Source organism: Cherax quadricarinatus, chromosome 45 (genome assembly GCF_038502225.1).
Source record: "Cherax quadricarinatus isolate ZL_2023a chromosome 45, ASM3850222v1, whole genome shotgun sequence".
In the NCBI taxonomy this organism is placed as follows: domain Eukaryota; kingdom Metazoa; phylum Arthropoda; class Malacostraca; order Decapoda; family Parastacidae; genus Cherax; species Cherax quadricarinatus.
Window position 1 is genome coordinate 1,746,270 of NC_091336.1, and position 23,436 is coordinate 1,769,705.

General features: G+C 38.9%; 1 protein-coding gene across 1 annotated transcript in view; it reads left to right on the forward strand.

Annotated features, from left to right (window-relative positions):
* r (carbamoyl-phosphate synthetase 2, aspartate transcarbamylase, and dihydroorotase rudimentary) overlaps positions 1-23,436 on the forward strand; it is a 1,183,622-nt gene that overhangs the window by 788,301 nt on the left and 371,885 nt on the right. Inside the window, exons 24-25 of the mRNA XM_070094236.1 lie at positions 12,589-12,807; positions 13,832-14,030. Of these exons, the coding sequence (XP_069950337.1) occupies positions 12,589-12,807; positions 13,832-14,030 (418 nt within the window). The remainder of the gene's footprint in view (positions 1-12,588; positions 12,808-13,831; positions 14,031-23,436) is intronic.

Sequence of the window (23,436 nt, forward strand, 5' to 3'; positions counted from 1 at the left end):
ATTGTAAAGGACCTGCCTAGTATGGGCCAGCAGGCCTCCTGCAGTGTTCCTCCTTTCTTATGTTCTTATGTTCTTAAACTTTTTCTGAAGGTAATAAAACAAAAAGTATGAAATTTGATGGAAAACTGATAAAATTATGCTCTTGCGAATTTTGACGTGTCAGCAATATTTATGCATCGGCGATTTTGCCAACTTTGACTCCCTTTTTAGGCCTATTATATTATTCCAGTTAACCAAATTCTTAGCTATTTCACTAGTATTACCTCTGTTCTAGTGATTGAGCACAAGAAATCACCAAGTCAACTGTTTCAACTACAAAATAAAGTGATCGGAAATTGGTAATTTGGCCAATTTAATGCAAAGTTTAAAATACAGTGGTCCCTCAGTTAATGCCCTTAATCCATTTCAGAGAGCTAGCCTTTAACCAATTTAGAGTTTAACTGGATGAATTTTTCCCATAAGAAATAATGGAAATCCAATTAATCCATTCCAGACACCCAAAAGTATTAAACAAAATAATTTTTTTACATGAAATATACATTTCCCTACACAGAAAACAATGATACATGAAGAATAAAACAATAATAACATCACACTTATTTTTATTGTGGACTTGTTGAAAAGTGATGAGACAGAAGGAAGGCAGAGGATGAAGGTGTTCTATTGTTTGAAAGGGGAATCCCCTTTCATAAAGACTTCAGGTAAGAAGCCCTTTTCTGGCTTGTGTCCTGGAAGTGCCTTTTCCTCCTGGGTAATGTAGGTCCTGTTTGTTATTTTCTTCCTAAACAGGCCTGTTTTGTCACAATTGAACACTTGTTGGGGTTTTAATTTTTCAGCCTCTATGTACCCCCTTGAAGTCCTGCACATATTTTTCAGCCACTTTTTTTGTCAGAACCGGCACCCTCACCATGCCTTATCATACCATACTACCATCACAACCACTACCACCATCATTACCACCCTCTACCACCATCACAACCACTACCACCCTCTACTACCACCTCTTTCGTATTTTTCTACAAATTTTTTCTTAAATTATGTGTGTTTCTCACATTCTTTACCATAGGGCAGGCACTAGAAGCTTTCTTGGTGCCCTTGGTGACTTATTTAGCAGTTACAAGCACCAAAAACAATGAAATAATACAAAATACAATGGACCCCCAGGTTTGTGATGGCATCGGTATCCGATAAATCCGGTATTCGATACATTTTAAAGCAAAAATTTTGCCTTGGTTCCCGTTAAAAAACCCGGTATGCGAGATTCGTCCGAGACGTGTCCACGTGTGGCCCAGTGTTTACAAGCCAGCCAGTGTGCTCGCATCTAAGGATACATTCGGTATATTCCATATTATCACAGTGTTTTTGGTGCTTGTTTCTGCAAAATAAGTCACCATGGGCCCCAAGAAAGCTTCTAGTGCCAACCCTGTGGTAAAAAGGGTGAGAATTAGTATGGAAATTAAGGAAGATTTTGAAGGGTTTGGGGCTAACCCTGAGAAGCCTATGCCAGTTGCGGAATCCATTGTGCCTGCTTCAAAAATTAAGGAAATGTGTGCAAAGTAGGTTGAACTGCAAACCTTTATGGATGAAAATCACCCTAACACAGCTATTGCAAGCTGTGCTGGTGACTATTACAATGACAGTGTTGTGGCCCATTTTAGACAAATCATAAAGGAACTGGAGGTACAGAGCTCTATGGACAGACTTGTGCAAGAGAGGTCCAGTGACTCTAAAGGTGGTCCTAGTGGCATTAAAAGAAGGGAAGTAACCCCGGAGAAGGACTTGCTACCTCAAGTCCTAATGGAAGGGGATTCCCCTTCTAAACAATAAGTTTGACACTCCCCTCCTCCCATCCCATCAATCATCACCAGATCTTCATTAAAGGTAAGTGTTATGTATTCTATTGTTAGTAGAGTACTACAAACTGTGCATGTCTTCTTCAGTTTGTGTGCATTAAACTTAATATTTCATATGGTAAATTTTTTTTTTTCATACTTTTGGGTGTCTTGCACAGATTAATTTGATTTCCATTATTTCTTATGGGGAAAATTGATTCGCTTTTCGATAATTTTGGTTTACGATGAGCTCTCAGGAATGGATTAATATCACAAACCGGGGGTCCATTGTATATTGCATGTATATGCGGAATCATCCTTGCTGGCTTTGTAAACAATGGCACACTGGCTGGCACATGGGATGAGTGACCAGGCTCGTTCAGGGCACCATACAGATGCGCTCGGGATGAACCCTCCTAACCGAGTTTTTAGGTGTTATCCGAGCCCATTTGTTTATGCCAAAGCAAGGCGTTGTCTGATTTTGGCATTAGCCAATTCCGCCGTTAACTGAGGGTCCACTGTATTCCAGTTTCAAAACAGGGTCCAGAATAAACAATGAAGACATTCCTGGCACTAAACTAACATTTCCTTTGTTCATCAGTTACGTTTTCAGGCTTTACAAATGAATTCCATTTTGATTTTTTATTCACATAATAATTTTTTCTTTCTTTCAACACACCGGCCGCATCCCACTGAGGCAGGGTGGCCCAAAAGGAAAAACGAAAGTTTCTCCTTCTTCATTTAGTAATACACCTACCATCCGACTTACGACCGAGTTCGGTTCCGAGAAACCGGTCGTAAGTCGAAATGGTCGTAAGTTGAACTTTGCTACTGAATATCAACAGAACATTTTTGTAATGACTTTATTTTGTTTTATTTTGGTATTTCATGTTTTACTTTACTTTTTATGTTGTTAGTACTGTATTTTATACTGTAAGGTTTAGGATGAACACTGTGTACAATTCCAATAGTTGTTTATTTCCCAGAAATTTGGCATAAAATTTCATACACATATACAACAAATTTCTAAGAAAATTTCCAAGACTGTAGGCATACTATCGAAGATACGGTACTATGCTCCACAGTCAGCCCTCCTGGCCCTATATCACTCTCTTATTTACCCCTATCTCACCTATGGAATTTGTGCATGGGGCTCAACAACAAGTAACCATCTCAGACCACTAATTACCCAACAAAAGGCTGCAGTTAGAATGATAACAAATTCTCACTATAGGCAGCACACTCCACCAATATTCAATACACTAAACCTCCTCACCATACAAAACATCCATACTTATTACTGCACCTATTACATACATAGAACACTTAACTCTGATATTAACCCTCCCCTCAAACATCTCCTTGCCAACCTCAACAGAACACATGACCATAACACAAGGCACAGATCACTCTTTGATGTTCCTCGTGTCCATCTCACACTATGTAAAAACTCAATGCACATAAAAGGCCCTAAAATCTGGAATTCATTACCTGTAAATATAAAAGAAACACTACCTGTTTATAAATTCAAGTCTCTTCTCAAAGATCACTTACCCAAAACCAAATAAATACTGAATAACTGAACCTTATAAATTGTATATCTTAAATGTTTCTCACAATTATATCACATAAATGTTAAACCTAAAACCCAATCTAACTTTATTATTTTTTAAATACACTACCTAACAGAATACTCCATTCTACTGAATGTACAACAATGCATACAACCATATGACCTGTCTTTGTAATACTCACTTGTGCTTTATAGTAACCTGTTTACATTAATGTTTTATCACTGATTTCATCATTGCTTAGTTAATGTTAAGTTAATTTTAAGCCAGCCCGTAATGCTATGCATAGTATAAGTGTCTTTGGCATACTGCTCTTACCTGTATTTGTTGTACCTCTGTATGTGTGCTCAAATTTTTAAATAAATAAATAAATAAATAAAAAACACGGTCGTAAGTCGAGTGGTCGTAAGTCGAGCAGGTCGTAAGTCGGATGGTAGGTGTATATACAGGAGAAGAGGTTACTAGCCCCTTGCTTCAAACCAAAAAATAGGTGGTTTGCTGTTATGCAATACTGTAATGATTGTATAAATAATATCATCACATTTGTGAATGTATATCAGACCCACCAGCTGGCGTTTATTAGATGTGTGAGGTCATTTGTGTACTCTTGAACATCTGCAAAAATTTAACATTTCTGCTACTTTGAGCTCAGTTTCAAGCCATTTCCAGTAATAAAACCAATCAAAATCATCTCTATTTCTATAATATGTCTTCCATTCTATCAAATGAGACCAAGAAATCACAAATACAAGTATAAAAAACATACGAAAAAACACTGCAAAATCACCGTTTTAATCGAAAATTATGGTCTCAGTTTTTTCTCTCATTATGCACTGTGTGCTGCAGGATTTGCTTTGTGGTGCACACAACACATAGATGTATTCTCTTATATCTAGGCCCAAATTTACCACTCACAGCTTGTCAGAGTGAGCTGAGCTCATGGCGTAGATCTACGGTTTGGACCCTCTACTCAAAGCCGTAGAACTATGGCACGGACCCTGAAAGGGTTAATGCTGCACTTCATCACTGGCTGGTGCTATAGCCTTTATCGACTCCTGCTGCTTTAGTATAGTACATATCGCAGAATCACTGAAGGCACATTCTCCCCTCTCTCTCAGCCCTGTACCAAAGGGCTGGTTGGCACTAGGAACTTTCTTTGGGCCCATGGTGGCTTATTTAGCAGTTGCAAGCACTAAAAAGAGTAGAATAATATGAATTGTATCATATGAACGTGTGGGGTGACAGTCACTCGCTGATAAACAATGGCAAACTGACTCTGAATGGTGTGAAATGCTTTGGGGGGCTGCTCGCACACGTTCGGGATGAACAACCATTACCGAGGTAAATGACAATCACTGAGCCAAAATTTTGACGAAAAAACGTTATGATTACCGAATATTATGAAATCCAACAACTACGATATCCTGGGGTCCACTGTATTTGCAATAATCATTATATATAGTTCGGTGTTCAGAGGTAACTAAAAGTTTGAGATAATATTGATCATAGATACTTATCTGGAGTTTACCTGGACATAATTCTGGGGGTCAACACCCCTGCGGCCTGGTCTGTGACCAGGCCTCATGGTGGATCAGAGCCTGATCAACCAGGCTGTTACTGCTTGCTGCACGCAATCCAACATACGAGCCACTGCCCGGCTGGTCAGGTACCGACTTTAGGTGCTTGTCCAGTGCCTGCCTGAAGAGAGCCAGGGGTCTATTGGTAACATCTCTTATATATGCTGGGAGGCAGTTGAACAGTCTCGGGGCCCCTGACACTCATCGTCTGCTGAGTCTTTTGCTTTCGTTGGGAGTGATTTTCGTGTGCAAGTTCGGTACTAGTCTCTAGGATTTTCCAGGTGTGTATTATCATGCATCTCTCCCGCCTGCATTCCAAGGAGTACAGGTTCAGGAACTTCAAGCGCTCCCAGTAATTGAGGTGTTTTATCTCCGTTACGCGCACCGTGAAGATTCTCTGTATATTTTCTAGGTCAGCAATTTTACCTGCCTTGAAAGGTGCTGTTAGTGTGCAGCAACATTCCAGCCTAGATAGAACAAGCGACCTGAAGAGTGTCATCATGGGCTTGGCATCGCTAGTTATGAAGGTTCTCATTATCCATCCTATCATTTTTCTAGCAGATGCGATTGATACGATGTTATGGTCCTTGAAGGTGAGATCCTCTGACATGATCACTCCCAGGTCTTGGACGTTGGTTTTTCGCTCTATTTTGTAGCCGGAATTTGTTTCGTTCTCTGATAAAGTTTTTATTTCCTCATCTTTACCATATCGGAGTAATTGTAATTTCTCATCGTTGAACTTCATATTGTTTTCTGCAGCCCATTGAAAGATTTGGTTAATGTCCACCTGGAGCCTTACAGTGTCTGCAGTGGAAAACACTGTCATGCAGATTCAGGTGTCATCGGCAAAGGAAGACACGGTGATGTGGCTGAAATTCTTCTCTGTGTCAGATATGAGGATGAGAAACAAGATGGGAGCGAGTACTGTGCCTTGTGGAACAGAGGTTTTCACCATAGCCGCCTCGGACTTTACTCTGTTGACTACTACTATTTGTGTTCTGTTTGTGAGGAAATTATAGATCCATTTACTAACTTTTTCTGTTATTCCTTTAGCACACATTTTGTGCACTATTATGCCATGGTCACACTTGTCGAAGGCTTTTGCAAAGTCTGTATATATTACATCTGCATTCTTTTTGTCTTCTAGTGCATCTAGGACCTTGTCATAGTGATCCAGTAGTTGGAACAGACAGGAGCAACCTACTCTAAACCAATGTTGCCCTGGGTTGTGTAATTGATGGGTATCTAGATGGGCGACGATCTTGCTTCTTAGGACCCTTTCAAAGATTTTTATGATAAGGGATGTTAGTGCTATCAGTCTGTAGTTCTTTGCTTTTGCTTTACTGCCCCCTTTGTGGAGTGGGGCTATGTATTTTGCTTTTAGTAACTGTGGGACGACCCCCCGTGTCCATGCTCCCTCTCCATAGGATGGTAAAAGCATGTGATAAGGGCTTCTTGCAGTTCTTGATGAACACGGAGTTCCATGAGTCTGGCCCTGGGGCAGAGTGCATGGGCATGTCATTTATCGCCTGTTCGAAGTCATTTGGCATCAGGATAACATCAGATAGCCTTGTGTTTACCAAATTCTGTGGCTCTCTCATAAAAAAATTCATTTATATCTTCGACTCTGTCTGGTTAGCAGCTTGCTAAAAACTGAGTCATATTGGGACTTGAGTAGCTTACTCATTTCCCTGCTGTCATCTGTGTAGGACCCATCTTGTTTAAGTAGGGGCCCAATACTGGATCTTCTTAACTTTTATTTGGCATAAGAAAAGAAATACTTTGGGTTTCTTTCAATTTCATTTATGGCTTTTAGTTCTTCCCGCGATTCCTGACTCCTATAAGATTCCTTTAGCTTTAGCTCGATGTTTGCTATTTCTCTGACCAGTGTCTCCTATGCATTTCCGATATATTGGCCTCTTTTAGCCGCTCTGTTATTCTTTTTCGTCACCTGTAAAGGGAGCACCTGTCTCATTCTATTTTACATCTTCTCCTCCTTTTTCTTAAAGGAATAAGCCTTCAGCATACATCGAGTGCCACAGAATTAATCTGTTCTAGGCATAAGTTGGGGTCTGTGTTGCTTAGTCTATCTTCCTAGCTTATATGGTTTAGGACTTGATTTACTTGTTCGCACTTTGTTCTTGTTATTGAAGTTGAATTTGGTGAAGGCTCCCTCGTGACTGATCTCATTTTGTCGGTCGGGGGCTTCGCGCATACATGTCTGAACCTCGATTATGTTGTGATCTGAGTATATTGTTTTTGATATGACATTTCATATCAGATCATCATTGTTAGTGAAGATGAGGTCCAGTGTATTCTCCAGTCTAGTAGGCTCTATTTATTTATTTATTTATTTATTTATTTATTTATTTATTTATTTATTATTATTAATTTAGACATGATACATAGATGTACAAAGAAATACAGTGGTTAAGTGTAACATGCCAAAAGCCCCTTGTATGCAGAGCATTATGGGCAGGCTTAAAATTAACTTAAGATTAACTAGGCAATGATATATTCAGTGGTAAAAATTACAGTAAACAAATAACAATTAAGCACAAATGAGTATTTCAAAGACAGGTCATATGGTCATTTGCTGACTTGCTGTACATTCAGTAGAGTAATAGGTAGTGTAATTAAAAAAAAACGAAGTTTGCTAGGGTCACAGGTTAAACATTTATGAGATACAATTATTCAGTATTTATTTAGTTGTGAGTCATTAAGTGATTTTTAGGAAGAGACTTGAATTTATAAACAGACAGTGTTTCTTTTATATTCACAGGTAATGAATTCCAAGTTTTTGGGCCTTTTATGTCCATTGAGTTTTTGCATAGTGTGAGATGGACACGAGGAATGTCAAAGAGTGATCAGTGCCTTGTGTTATGGTCATGTGTTCTGTTGAGGTTGCTAAGGAGACGTTTGAGGGGAGGGTTTATATCCGAGTTAAGTGTTCTTTGTATGTAGTAGGTACAATAGTAAGTATGGATGTTTTGTACGGTGAGTAGGTTTAGAGTTTTGAATATTGGTGGAGTGTGCTGCCTGTAGTGGGAATTTGTTATTCTGACTCTAGCCTTTTGTTGGGTAATTAATGGTCTGAGATGGTTTATTGTTGTTCAGCCCCATGCACAAATTCCATAGGTGAGATAGGGGTAAATAAATGAGTGATATAGGGCCAGGAGGGCTGACTGTGGAACATAGTACCGTATCTTCGATAGTATGCCTATGGTCTTGGAAATTTTCTTGGAAATTTGTTGTACATGTGTTTGAAATTTGAGTCCATTATCAAGGTGGATTCCTAAGAATTTTCCCTCTGTGAGCTTTGTGATAGGTGATCCATTTATCATTATGTTAAAAGGGACATCTGTAGCTCTGTTTCCAAACTGAATGAAGTAAGTTTTGTCAATGTTGAGAGTAAGTTTGTTAGTCATCATCCAGATAGATATTTTCTGTAATTCATTATTCACAGTATTGGCTAGCATGACTGGGCTTGGGTAAGAGAAGACGTATGTAGTGTCATCTGCAAATAGTGTGGGTTTGAGTAGTTGCAATGCATTTGGTAGGTCATTTATGTAAACGAGAAAGACAAGAGGGCCAAGGACACTTCCCTGTGGGACACCAACTGTAATTGGCTATGCAGAAGAGTTTGCTCCATTTGTGTACATATATTGGCTTCTGTTGCTGAGATATGACTTTAGGTAGTTGAGGGAGTGCCCTCTAATACCATAGTGCGGCAATTTTGTGGAGCAAATCGTGGTCACCTGTATCAAAAGCGTTACGTAAATCAATGAAGATCCCCAGTGGGACTTCTTTTTACTGTAGTGCAGTGTATATTTGTTCTAGCATGTGTATAATAGCATCATTCATATATTTATTTAGGCCTGAACCCAAACTGACAGGGATTGAGTACGTTGTGGGAGATGAAGTAGGAATAGATTCACTTATGAATTAATTTTTCAAAGATTTTAGAGAGAGGGTGTAAGTTGGATATTGGCCTATAGTTATTCAAGTCTGTTTTGTCTCCTCCTTTATGGATTGGGGTGACCCTCACTATTTTGAGAACTGTAGGGAACGTAGAGGATTCGATGGATTTGTTAAAGAGTGTTGCAATGATTGGTGACAGCACTTGCAACACTTTTTTGTATATAAAGGGTGGTAAGGTATTTAAATCTGTCTTGTTTTTAGTGTGTTGATAATAAGGGAGACTTCTGTTGCGTTAGTCGGAACTAGGAACAGTATATTCGGGTTGTTGCCAGTGAGGTAGTCATTGGGTGGGGTATCTGAGCTTGGGATTTTATTGGCTAGGTTTTTTCCTATGGTGGAGAAGAAATCATTGAGTCTGTTTGCCATTTCAGTTGGTGGGAGTTGGGGTTCATCTGGTTTTGTTAGTTCAGTAGCATTATTTCTTGATATTTTTTGTTCCTAGAATTTCTGATAGGGTTTTCCAGGTCTTTTTTATATCACCTTTTAAGTTGGATAATCTGTTCTCATAATAGAACTTTTTAGTCCTTCTTATCAGGCTGGTTAGGATTGACGAGTAACGTTTTGTTTGGTCTCTGGTTGTGTGACCCATTCTGTACTGTTTTTTGTATAGGTGCTTTGTATTTATGTATTTGAGGATGCTGGGTGTTAGCCAGGGACTGTTCAGTCTCTTAGCTGTCATCTGTTTAGTTTTTTTAGGGCAGTGTTTGTTATAGGTTATAGGGGTATTGGGTATTTTTTAGAAAATTATTAATACATTCATCAATGTCTGTATAGATTTCTAGCTCAGTGTTCCAGTCAGTGTTTGTTATTGCTGTTGTGAAGTTATTAATGGCTGCCTCATTATGAAGTCTGAAAGTGACTTTAGTAGTGCTTTGGGGTAATTTGCCTAGATTAGTTATGAGGAAGGTAGGGTAGTGGTCTCTGGTATTATCTGTGATTATGCGTGATTTTGAAGGGGATATGGTGTTGGTCCAGATGTGGTCTAGTAGGGAAACACTAGTCTCTGTAATTCTTGTAGGTTTTGTTACTGTTGGTAGCAACAAGCAGTTACTCAGTGTTTGTGAATTCAGTAACGTGTGAGTCCTGGTCTTGCAGGAGATTTATATTGAATTCCCCTGAGAGTAGTAAGTGATCTTTATTCATGTGTGCATCAGTTATCATACTTCCTAGGTTTTCACTAAAATGGCTAATGTTTGACTGTGGTACTCTGTAGATGTTTATCACTGTGAGAGGTTTTTGTAGGTATTTGGATTTGAATTTAGCTATTGTATATTCCCCATGTTCATCCCTTGTGTATGTATTATTGATACATTCTAGATGGTCTGAGTAGTATATAGTTGTGCCACCCCCTTGTTGATCTGGCCTGCAGTTGTGTATGGCTGTGTAACCAGGAATAACATAGACATCTGTAGTATCAGGCTTTAGCCAGGTGTCGGTGAGAGTAATGATGGATATACTGGCATGCAGGGAATTCGATAATGCTATGAGGTCATCGTAATGTTTGCTTAAAGATCTGACATTGTAGTTAGAGAGTTATGTTGTTGTTGGCTCTGAGAAGTGCCTTTGATTGTTCTGCTGTGTAGTAATTACAGTTAGTGTTTGATTCATTTAAGTCCTTCAGTAAGAGGTTGGTATCAGGATCAATGCTTGTAATCATAAGATTTATAGTGAATCTATAATTAGAATTAAGTACAAGACAAAGTAAATTTTCTAAAGCTAAAAAATAGCACCTGAATTATTTTAACAAATGTAAATATATGAACTAAGGTAGTTCTTTAAAGGTAAAATAAAGGAGACAATATAAAAGGAACTAATACAAGTTGTGGGGAACAAATAGTGGTAATCAGTAAAGGAGCTTGGGATTATAATAGCAAAATAATGAATGTATTACACTTTAGCACCTGCTGGTTTAAGTTGAATTTTGTGCAGAGATTTAAAAGCTCGTGTGTGTGTGTGAGTTCTCGTCAGAGCTGCCTCCTGGTGGTATCACTGCAACAACATTATTTGCTATATTCCTCCAATTTGGGTGCCTTAAGTTGAAATCCCCCAGGAGCAAGATGTTGGGGGCAGGAGCTGGAAGATTTTACAGACAGTGGTCAATTTTCAACAGCTGTTCCTGGAATTGCTGGGACGTTGCATCCGGAGGCTTGTAGACTACCACAATGACTAGGTTTTGGTTCTCGATCTTTACTGCTAAAACTTCAACTACATTTGAGGCATTAAGCAGTTCTGTGCAAATAAGTGATTCTGTGATATACAGGCCAAATCCCCCCTTTTGCCTGTTCACTCTGTCGCATCTGTATAGGTTGTAACCTGGGATCCATATTTCGTTGTCCACGTGATCCTTTATGTTGGTCTCTGTGAAAGCCACGAACATTGCACTTGCCTCTGCAAGCAGTCCACTGATGAAAGGTATTTTGTTGTTCGTTGCTGGCTTTAGACCCTGTATATTTGCAAAGAAGAATGTCATCTGACTGGTTGTACTGGGGGGGACTTTTTTTTCTGGCACTAATATCTGTATCTATTGGTTTGGAGTGGAGGCCATCGACTGTGGTTCCACTCCAGAAATGACTGGATTTGGCGTACGATTTCTGCCATTTCCTGCCAGGTTTTTTTTTATCTTCCTGGCACTAGAAAACACCTCCCTCTTGAGTGGCTGTGGCTACCCAGATTTTCCCATGGTCTGGATGTTTTGTATCTTTTGTCCCCTTTAGATGGTGTGCCTGGCAATTTAAGTTATAGCACTGTCTTTCCTGTACTGAAGAGGGGCACATTTCAGGGTAAAAAAGCTTACAGGAAGGGAGTTTGCATTTTCCTGTTGTCATATTGGCACAGCATTTAATAGGGTGGTCAGAGTTGCATGTTCCATCTGTTTTTCCAGATTTCCCATACCTGCAGATAGCAATTGCATAATATGTGCACAGGGTTGGTTTCCATTTGCCTTGGGTTTTTGTGACTGTGTTCCCTGTTGGTGCATGTTTTCCTGTCTCATTCCTATCCTCACTAGTACTAACAATGGAGCTCTCACCAGTTGTTTCTGGTAATATATCCTCACTATTGCTAGTGGAGTCCTCTTGCTTGCTATCTCCTGTGGTATTACTAGTTTGTAATATAGGTTTTATATTGTCCTTGACTACACTTGTTTCCCCACTACAGCTCCTGTCTCCCTCGAGACCATTTATATGCATTCCCTCCTGTGTACATTTCTGTGACCAACTGTATTTCATATTCTACTATACTGTGACCAACTGTATTTCACAATCTACTGTGCTCCGTGACCTGCTCTGTGACCAACTGTACTGTGACTAACTGTATTTCTTTATCTGTACTGTGACCAACTGTATTTCATGATCTACTGTCCTGTGACCAACTGTACTGTGACTTGCTCTGTTTCCAACTGTACTTCATGATCTACTTTACTCTGTGACCAACTGTACTCCATGATCTTCTCTGTGACCTACTTTACTGTGTGACCAGCTATACTCTGATCTGTACTCTGTGACCAACTATACTATGTGATCTACTGTACTCATTGATCTACTGTACTCATTGATCTACTGTACTCCTTGATCTACTGTACTCTGTTTAAAAAGCTTTTCTATATATATATATAAATTATTATTACAGGAAATTGATGTAGATGCAGTAGCATCAGATGGAGAACTTGTATGTATGGCAGTGAGCGAACATGTTGAGAATGCGGGAGTGCACTCTGGTGATGCTACACTTGTCACTCCACCTCAGGATCTCAACTCTGAAACTCTTGCTAAGATAACTTCTATATGTGCTGCTATTGCAAGAGCCCTGGAAGTCAATGGACCTTTCAACATGCAGCTAATTGCTAAGGTAAAAATATTTAGTATTACGTATGTTGAAGCATTAGATATTACATGTTTTTAGCTGCTCCTGTCATCAGGATTTATTTCATACAATATTTTGTTCCTCCATTGGGAAATGGAACAGAATTCTTCCTCCGTAAGCCATGTGTGTCATAAGAGGCAACTAAAATGCCGGGAGCAAGAGGTTAGTAACCCCTTCTCCTGTATATGTTACTGAATTTTAAAAGAGAAGCTTTTGTTTTTCTTTTTATGTCACCCTGCCTCGGTGGGATATTGTTATTGTTTGAATGACTACTCACTCCTTAGCTGTTTTTCTAGGAGTGCATTGCGATTGATCAAAATGACCCAAATGAAAATAAGTCACTTTGGCTTGTATGGGTTATTCTAGGTAATTTTCACACAAGTTACTTTGTAAGACAATTGTAATCATCATAAATTGTGTAATGTAGCTAAATATACTTACCTCCTGACTCACCACACCACAACATCCCAGTCAGCTTTCAGACTGCAGCCGCTCTAATTCGCTTCTCCAGAACTCATTTCAGGCTAACAGGTTTTCCTAAATTACTTCACTGAAATTTTCTTGCTTACACCCCCTCAACACATCTAATCCCAAAACACCATGTTGCTCCACTCTGATGTAACACTTAGATATTTGTGTTGGATGATCAGGCCCCACCTCTCAGAACCTTGTTTCAACTCTTCCTTTAACATCTCTCATACCACAACCTTTCCAGGTTTATACATCCTCATGATAAACATCACAGTTTGGCTTCATTACTTGCAGCCAGTTATGCTGTACTTGAGTGTTGGTTAATAGGTTTCCATACATTCTGTGTGGGAGAAATAATTCCTTAAACATATTGCTTTTACATATATAAAAATTTTGGGACATTGAATATTCTGCTTAGTCTTGTCATTTTTTTTATATTATAAAAAAGTTGAATTTAATAATGGTCTTATTCAGAATAATAGGAGCTAGGAAAAGCTCACTTTGATAGCTATTAATACATTAGTTTTTATCCAAACAGGACAATCATCTGAAAGTTATAGAAACAAACTTGAGAGTGTCTCGGTCTTTTCCTTTTGTAAGCAAAACTCTGGACTTCGACTTCGTTGCTTGTGCCACTAAAGTAATTCTTGGAGAGAAGGTTACACCAACTCATGTTCTCCGAGGCTGTGGACGTGTTGGTGTCAAAGTGCCCCAGTTCAGTTTTTCTCGTCTAGCTGGTGAGTCCTTTTGACATATCTAGGCTCTTCATAGAAAATCAGACAAATAGACAAACAAATTTTATTTCTTTGTGTAGTATACAATATGTAGTTTACATGTGATAAAATACTGTTAAGCACAAAGAAAGCCAGTAACATGCATGTGCATTTCAGGCAGATTGATCTTAATACATTAATTTATAATTAATATTTACCACTCCAATACCTATGTGTAGATTATGGAGTGGTAAATATTAATTATTACAAAAAAGAGAGGTAGCAAAAATATTAAAATTAGTACAATTTTACAATACAGGTCCGCCATCACAAATCCGGCAGTCAGTTATTCGGTTCCTTCAGTCATTCGGCACTAATTTTGGCTAGCATAATTTCAAATTTCCAGGGTTGCCACACCAACCTGCTGGTACTGTTTGGTGGTGCTACTTGCTGCATAAGTCATTCCAATTTCTTTTTCTCCATTTATTGTTTTAACCTGCTTACTTTTAGCCCTAGCCATGGCTCCAGTGAATAAAAGAAATGCTTCTCATTATGTAAAGCACCTACACAGTACATTATCCATTAACCCTTTCAGGTTCCGTCCCGTAGATCTATGGCTTTACATTCAGGGTCCAAACCGTAGATCTACGCCAAAATTCTAGCGCCATCAAATTTAGCACGAGAAGGCTGGTAGGCCTACATCTAAGAGAATGGGTCTGGGTGGTCAGTGTGCACACCATAGAAAAAATCTGGACACCCACATGGCATTGTGGGAATGCCAGCAAAGTAGCTTTGTTCATAGTGCCTGGCGGCAAGGAAGCTCTCACTCCCCACTCACTCTCCGGGCGAATTCTGACTCTCCTCTTCACAGCTTACAGTTCTAAGACTGATGGAAGTGGAGCTGAAGACGAATTCTATGGTTTTGAACCATATGGTACCATTGTGCCATATAGTACAATGGTGCCATGTCATACAATGGTATATGGTACAATGGTACCATATGGTACAATGGTACCATGTAGTACATTGTACCATATAGTACATTGTATCATATAGTACATTGTACCATATAGTACAGGGTACAGGGACCCTATTGGAAATAAATCTGTCTGACTTTTTTGGGTTATCCTAGGTTCTTCAAACATATGCTGCTAAGTATGATACTCTATGTAACTTTATTTGTGTATAACTAAATAAACTTACTTATGATGCCACATGCACTTGAGTAAGTTTATTCAGGTGTACAGAAATACAATCACATAGATTATCATACATAGCAGCATATGTATAAAATCCTAGGATAATCCAAAAAAGTCAGGGTGACTTATTTCCATAATTATCCCTGTATCTGTACCATATGGTGTCCTGTACTGTATGGTACCCTGTACCACATGGTACCCTGTACCACATGGTACCCTGTACCACATGGTACCCTGTACCACATGGTACCCTGTACCACATGGTACCCTGTACCACATGGTACCCTGTACCATATGGTACCCTGTACCACATGGTACCCTGTACCATATGGTACCCTGTACCATATGGTACCCTGTACCATATGGTACCCTGTACCATATGGTACCCTGTACCATATGGTACCCTGCACCATATGGTACCCTGCACCATATGTTATCCTGTACTGCATGGTACCCTTTACCATATAGTACAATGTACTCTATGGTACCCTGTAACATACACCGTGTACCATATGGTCAATAGGAGCTGGTGGCATGAGACACCAGCCAAGACTGAGTGAGTGGCAACACAAGCTAGCTACTGACTTCGCAGTTTCCTGAGACAAAGTGCTTTGTCATCCACCTCAAGGAACACGTAAAGTTCCTGTACACTTGTAAATATATAATAGAACATTACTAATATATATTTTTGCATATTTTTGTTGTAAACAACTATTGTAAACAAAATAATAATGAAAATATTAGTCTGTTTGTGTTGAATACAACAGTACCATATGGTACAATGAACGATATGGTATTGTACTGTATGGTACAATGTACCATATGGTACCATTGCATCATATGGTACCATATGGTACCATTACACCATATTGTACCATAAGGTACCATTGCACCATATGGTACAATTGTATCATATGGTACCATTGTGCCAAATGGTGCCATTCTACCATATGGTACCATTGTATCATATTGTACCATTGTGCCAAATGGTGCCATTCTACAATATGGTACCATTGTATCATATGGTACCATTGTATCATGTGCCATTTTGCCATATTGTACCATATGGTACCATTGTATCATAGGATGCCATTGTACCATATGGTACCATTGCACCCTATGGTACCATTGCACCCTATGGCACCATTGTACCATATGGTACCATGGTATATGCCATTGTTCCATATGGTACCATTGTATCATATGGTGCCATTGTACCATATGGTACCATTGCACCCTATGGCACCATTGTACCATATGGTACTATATGGTACTGTTGTATTCAACACAATAACCACACTAATATTTTCATCATTTTGTTTACAATAAACTTGTAAACAAGTTTTGTAAGCAATATAATGATAAACAAATTAGTGCAGTTATTGTGTTGAATACAGTGAGTGTACACTTATACAATATACATTATACTGGTCTCACAGGCGCAAATGTTATTAGAAAAAGAAAAAAATTAGAAAAGAAAAGAAAAAAGTATAAAAAACATAAAATAAAAAAATGGGATTTTGCAGAAGTCACTGATGTTGCCACCACCTGGTCATTTTGGGTCAACTTCCCGCTGCTGTATCTCAGTAAGTACTGATCAGAAAAAGCTTTTTTTGTCTTATTACCTTCACAAAAATATACTCTTTAATTCTGCACCACTTCAGATTTTGGCTTTGGACCCTGAAGGGGTTAAAGATAAGGTGGCTTTGAAGCCACTGTCGGTTGTCATGAGCTCAGTCTCATGAAGCAGGAGAATATGCTTTATTATTATGCTAATATCAACACTACAGCTTATTTGCCTATCACAATTGATCTAATATGACATAAGAAACAATATAAATAACATAAAACATGTTAAATACTCCAGAATGAACAATATTTGGCATAAAACCGAGCAGTTGGACGGAGGTATGAAGAGGATATATGGTATACAAATACCTTTCTCCTATCCCTGTCTTGGGGCTTATATTAGAGAAAACAGAGTGTAACACAGGGTTAACTGTCATATTCACTCTTACTGCACCATAAACCTGAAACAAAAAAGTTATTTTTCTCTCGATAGATTATCACACATAGCAACATATGTGTAGAGAACCTAGGATAACCCAAAAAAAGTCAACGTGGCTGTTTTTATAGTACCTGGCTTGGGTTAGCCATTTATGATTTTTGGTAAATATTCGATTCCCAGCCAGGGTAGAAACATTAGGCGTGTTTCTTTACACCTGTTGTCTGTTTACCCATCAGTAAATGGGTACCTGGGTGTTAGTCGACTAGTGTGTGTGTTATCCTGGGACACTGACCTAATTTTCTTGAAATACTCAGCATAACAAGCAGCTTTCTATACAGTAGTATGTCACTGATATCAGCTAGGCCTGTATACCTTGTACATGTACGTGTAGTAAATAAAGATATTATTATTATTATTATTATTATTATTATTATTATTATTATTATTATTATTATTATTATTATTATTATTATTATTATTATTATTATTATTATGTATATTATTACTATTTTCTCAGTTGTTTGTTGGGTTATCTTATTCAAACTTGGGCAATGTATGATGGAAAGATACCTCTTCACGTACATCAGAAATGAAAGAAATCAGACCATAAATCGCGGAGTTCACTTCTCGGCCATTAGCGGCCGCTTAGTGGTATATTTTTGTATGGTTATGGTTATATTCTCATTTTTTCGGCCTCATTTGATAGAATGAAAGATATATTACAGAAATAGATATGATTTTGATTGCTTTCATGATGAAAAGTACCTTGAAATTGCGCTCACAGTAGCGAAAATTTATTTATTTATTTATTTATTTGAACATGATACAGTGAAGTACAAAAGAATACAGTAAAATGCAGCATGCCAAAGCCATTTGAATGCATAGCATTACGGGCAGGCTTAAAATTAACTTAAGATTAACTAAGCAATGATATATTCAGTGGTACAAAAATTATTGTAAAACTGATAACAATTTATTACAAATGAGTATTACAAAGACAGGTCATATGGTCATTTACTGTGTTGCTGTGTAATCAGTAGAATGGAGTATTCTGTTAGGTAATGAAGTTAAATAGTAACAAAGTTTGATTGGGTCACAGGTTGACATTTATGAGATACAATAATGAGATACATACAGTGGTCCCTCGCTTTTTGTAGTTCTCAGCAATCGTAAATTTCGCCAATCATAGGGGTATTTTCGTTCAAACATGGACTCGCTTTTCATAGGTTGACTCGCGAATAGTAGTTCGTCTGGGACGCGTATGCACGGTGTGAGCCGGGGCGGCCTCCCTACCCAGCAGCCTGGCGTTGTTTACCAGTGAGTGAAGGTCCCCTCAAGTGCTCCTACGAAATATTTCATAATATTCCACTCATTTTAGTGCTTGCAAGTATTAAATAAGCTGCCATGGCTCTAAAGAAAGCTCCTAGTGCCAAGCCTTTGGTAAAGAAGGTGAGAAATATGTACAGTGACAAAGTCTTGGGCCATTTTAGGGAAGTGTTAAAGAGACGCCAGAAACAGAGCTCTCTCCACAGTTACTTTGCGAGACAGGACTAGTGACTCTCAAGGTGGTCCTAGTGGCATTAAGAAACAGAGAAGAGAAGCAACCCCAGAGAAGCAATTGGTACCTGAGGTGTTGCTGGAAGGGGATTCCCCTTCTAAACTGTAAACAATCCAATCTCTCTCCTCCTCCAGTCTCCTACACACTAAGAAGAATCTCCAATAAAGGTAAGTGTTACGCTGTTAATGTTTCATTCATCATTTCCCATTGTATTGTTTATGTACTACATGTATATTTCGTGTAAAAAATTTTTTGTTTTAATACTTCTGGGTGTCAGGAATGGATTAATTGTATTTACATTATTTCTTATGGGGAAAATTCATTCACAAATCGTAAATTTCGTTTATAGTAACGGCTCCAGGAACGGATAAAATTATGAAAAACGAGGGACCACTGTACATGGGATACAATTTATGAGATACAATTATTCAGTATTTAGTTGTGGGTGAGTAAGTGATTTTTGAGAAGAGACTTGAATTTATAAACAGACAGTGTTTGTTTTATATTCACAGGTAATGAATTCCAGATTTTAGGGCCTTTTATGTGCATTGAGCTTTTGCATAGCGTGCGATGGACACGAGGAACATCAAAGAGTGATCTGTGTCTTGTGTTATGGTCATGTGTTCTGTTGAGGTTGGTAAGGAGATGTTTGAGGGGAGGGTTTATGTCAGAGTTAAGTGTTCTGTGTATGTAGTAGGTGCAGTAATAAGTATGGATGTTTTGTATTGTGAGTAGGTTTAGGGTTTTGAATATTGGTGGAGTGTGCTGTCTGTAGTGGGAATTTGTTATCATTCTGACTGCAGCCTTTTGTTGGGTGATTAGTGGTCTGAGATGGTTTATTGTTGTTGAGCCCCATGCACAAATTCCATAGGTGAGATAGGGGTACATAAGTGAGTGATATAGGGCCAGGAGGGCTGACTGTGGAACATAGTACCGTATCTTCGATAGTATGCCTACGGTCTTGGAAATTTTTTTGGAAATCTGTTGTATATGTGTTGGAAATTTGAGTCTATTATCAAGGTGGATTCTTAGGAATTTTCCCTCTGTGAGTTTTGTGATAGGTGATCCATTTATCATTATGTTAAGAGAGACATCTGCAGCTCTGTTACCAAAATAATTGTAGTAGGTTTCGTCAATGTTTAGAGTAAGTTTGTTGGTCCTCATCCAGGTTGATATTTTCTGTAATTCGGTATTTACAGTATTGGCTAGCATGACTGGCCTCGGGTGGGAGTAGACGTACGTAGTGTCATCTGCAAATAGTGTGGGTTTGAGTAGTTGCGATGCATTTTGTAGGTCATTTATGTATATGAGAAAGAGAAGAGGGGCTAGGACACTTCCCTGTGGGACACCAACTGTAATTGGCTGTGCTGATGAGTTTGCCCCATTTGTGTACACACATTGGCTTCTGTTGCTGAGGTATGACTTTAGGTAGTTGGGGGAGTGCCCTCTTATACCATAGTGCGACAATTTTATGTGGAGGAAGTCGTTGTCAACTGTATCAAAAGCTTTACGTAAGTCAATGAAGATCCCCAGTGGGACTTCTTTTTTCTCTATTGCTGTATAAATATGTTCTAGCATGTGGATAATAGCATCATTAGTATTTTTATTAGGCCTGAACCCAAATTGACAGGGGTTGAGTATATTGTGGGAGATGAGGTAGGAATAGATACGGTTATGGATTAATTTTTCAAAGATTTTAGAGAGGGTGTAGGTTGGATATTGGCCTATAGTTATTCAAGTATGTGTGGTCTCCTCCGTTATGGATTGGGGTGACCCTTGCTATTTTGAGAACTGTAGGAAAGGTAGAGAATTCAATGGATTTGTTAAAAAGAGTGTTGCAATGATTGGTGATAGCACCTGTGACTTTTTTTTGTATATAATGCATAGTAAGGTATTTAAATCTCCTGTCTTGTTTTTTAGTTTGTTGATAATAAGGGAGACGTTGGTTGTTGATAATAAGGGAGAACTTGGATGTCCTGGCCCTAAGCGAAACAAAGCTGAAGGGGGTAGGGGAGTTTCAGTGGGGGGAAATAAATGGGATTAAATCTGGAGTATTTGAGAGAGTTAGAGCAAAGGAAGGGGTAGCAGTTATGGAAGGAGAAAAGAGAATATGAATGTGTAAATTCAAGAATTATGTGGATTAAAGTAAAGGTTGGATGCGAAAAGTGGGTCATAATAAGTGTGTATTCACCTGGAGAAGAGAGGAATGTAGAGGAGAGAGAGAGATTTTGGGAGATATTCAGTGAATGTATAGGAGCCTTTGAACCAAGTGAGAGAGTAATTATGGTAGTGGACCTGAATGCTAAAGTAGGAGAAACTTTTAGAGAGGGTGTGGTAGGTAAGTTTGGGGTGCCAGGTGTAAATGATAATGGGAGCCCTTTGATTGAACTTTGTATAGAAAGGGGTTTAGTTATAGGTAATACATATTTTAAGAAAAAGAGGATAAATAAGTATACAAGATATGATGTAGGGCAAAATGACAGTAGTTTGTTGGATTATGTATTGGTAGATTAGAGACTGTTGAGTAGACTTCAGGATGTACATGTTTATAGAGGGGCCACAGATATATCAGATCACTTTTTAGTTGTAGCTACACTGAGAGTAAAAGGTAGATGGGATACAAGGAGAATAGAAGCATCAGGGAAGAGAGAGGTGAAGGTTTATAAACTAAAAGAGGAGGCAGTTAGGGTAAGATATAAACAGCTATTGGAGGATAGATGGGCTAATGAGAGCATAGGCAATGGGGTCGAAGAGGTATGGGGTAGGTTGAAAAATGTAAGTGTTGGAGTGTTCAGCAGAAGTTTGTGGTTACAGGAAGGTGGGTGCGGGAGGGAAGAGGAGCGATTGGTGGAATGATGATGTAAAGAGAGTAGTAAGGGAGAAAAAGTTAGCATATGAGAAGTTTTTACAAAGTAGAAGTGATGCAAGGAGGGAAGAGTATATGGAGAAAAAGAGAGAGGTTAAGAGAGTGGTGAAGCAATGTAAAAAGAGAGCAAATGAGAGAGTGGGTGAGATGTTATCAACAAGTTTTGTTGAAAATAAGAAAAAGTTTTGGAGTGAGATTAACAATTTAAGGAAGCCTAGAGAACGAATGGATTTGTCAGTTAAAAATAGGAGAGGAGAGTTATTAAATGGAGAGTTAAAGGTATTGGGAAGATGGAGGGAATATTTTAAGGAATTGTTAAATGTTGATGAAGATAGGGAAGCTGTGATTTCGTGTATAGGGCAAGGAGGAATAACATCTTGTAGAAGTGAGGAAGAGCCAGTTGTGAGTGTGGGGGAAGTTTGTGAGGCAGTAGGTAAAATGAAAGGGGTAAGGGAGCCGGGATTTATGGGATAAAGATAGAAATGTTAAAAGCAGGTGGGGATATAGTTTTGGAGTGGTTGGTGCAATTATTTAATAAATGTATGGAAGAGGGAAAGGTACCTAGGGATTGGCAGAGAGCATGCATAGTTACTTTGTATAAAGGCAAAAGGGACAAAAGAGAGTGCAAAAATTATAGGGGGATAAGTTTGTTTACCATACACTTTACCAGGTACACTAGAGTTATTATTGAAAGAATTAAGAGAAAGATGGAGAATAGGATAGCAGATGAACAAGGAGGCTTTAGGAAAGGTAGGGGGTGTGTGGACCAGGTGTTTACAGTGAAACACATAAATGAACAGTATTTAGATAAGGCTAAAGAGGTCTTTGTGGCATTTATGGATTTGGAAAAGGCGTATGACAGGGTGGATAGGGGGGCAATGTGGCAGATGTTGCAGGTGTATGGGGTAGGAGGTAGGTTACTGAAAGCAGTGAAGAGTTTTTACGAGGATAGTGAGGCTCAAGTTAGAGTATGTAGGAAAGAGGGATATTATTTCCCAGTAAAAGTAGGCCTTAGACAAGGATGTGTGATGTCACCGTGGTTGTTTAATATATTTATAGATGGGGTTGTAAGAGAAGTAAATGCGAGGGTCTTGGCAAGAGGTGTGGAGTTAAAAGAAAAAGAATCACACATAAAGTGGGAGTTGTCACAGTTGCTCTTTGCTGATGACACTGTGCTCTTTGGAGATTCTGAAGAGAAGTTGCAGAGATTGGTGGATGAATTTGGTAGGGTATGCAAAAGAAGAAAATTAAAAGTGAATACAGGAAAGAGTAAGGTTATGAGGATAACAAAAAGGTGAGGTGATGAAAGATTTGATATCAGATTGGGGGAAGAGGGTATGGAGGAGGTGAATGTATTCTGATATTTGGGAGCGGACGTGTCAGCGGATGGGTCTATGAAAGATGAGGTGAATCATAGAATTGATGAGGGGAAAAGGGCAAGTGGTGCACTTAGGAGTCTGTGGAGACAAAGAACTTTGTCCTTGGAGGCAAAGAGGGGAATGTATGAGAGCATAGTTTTATCAACGCTCTTATATGGGTGTGAAGCATGGGTGATGAATGTTGCAGCGAGGAGAAGGCTGGAGGCAGTGGAGATGTCATGTCTGAGGGCAATGTGTGGTGTGAATATAATGCAGAGAATTCGTAGTTTGGAAGTTAGAAGGAGGTGCGGGATTACCAAAACTGTTGTCCAGAGGGCTGAGGAAGGGTTGTTGAGGTGGTTCGGACATGTAGAGAGAATGGAGCGAAACAGAATAACTTCAAGAGTGTATCAGTCTGTAGTGGAAGGAAAGCGGGGTAGG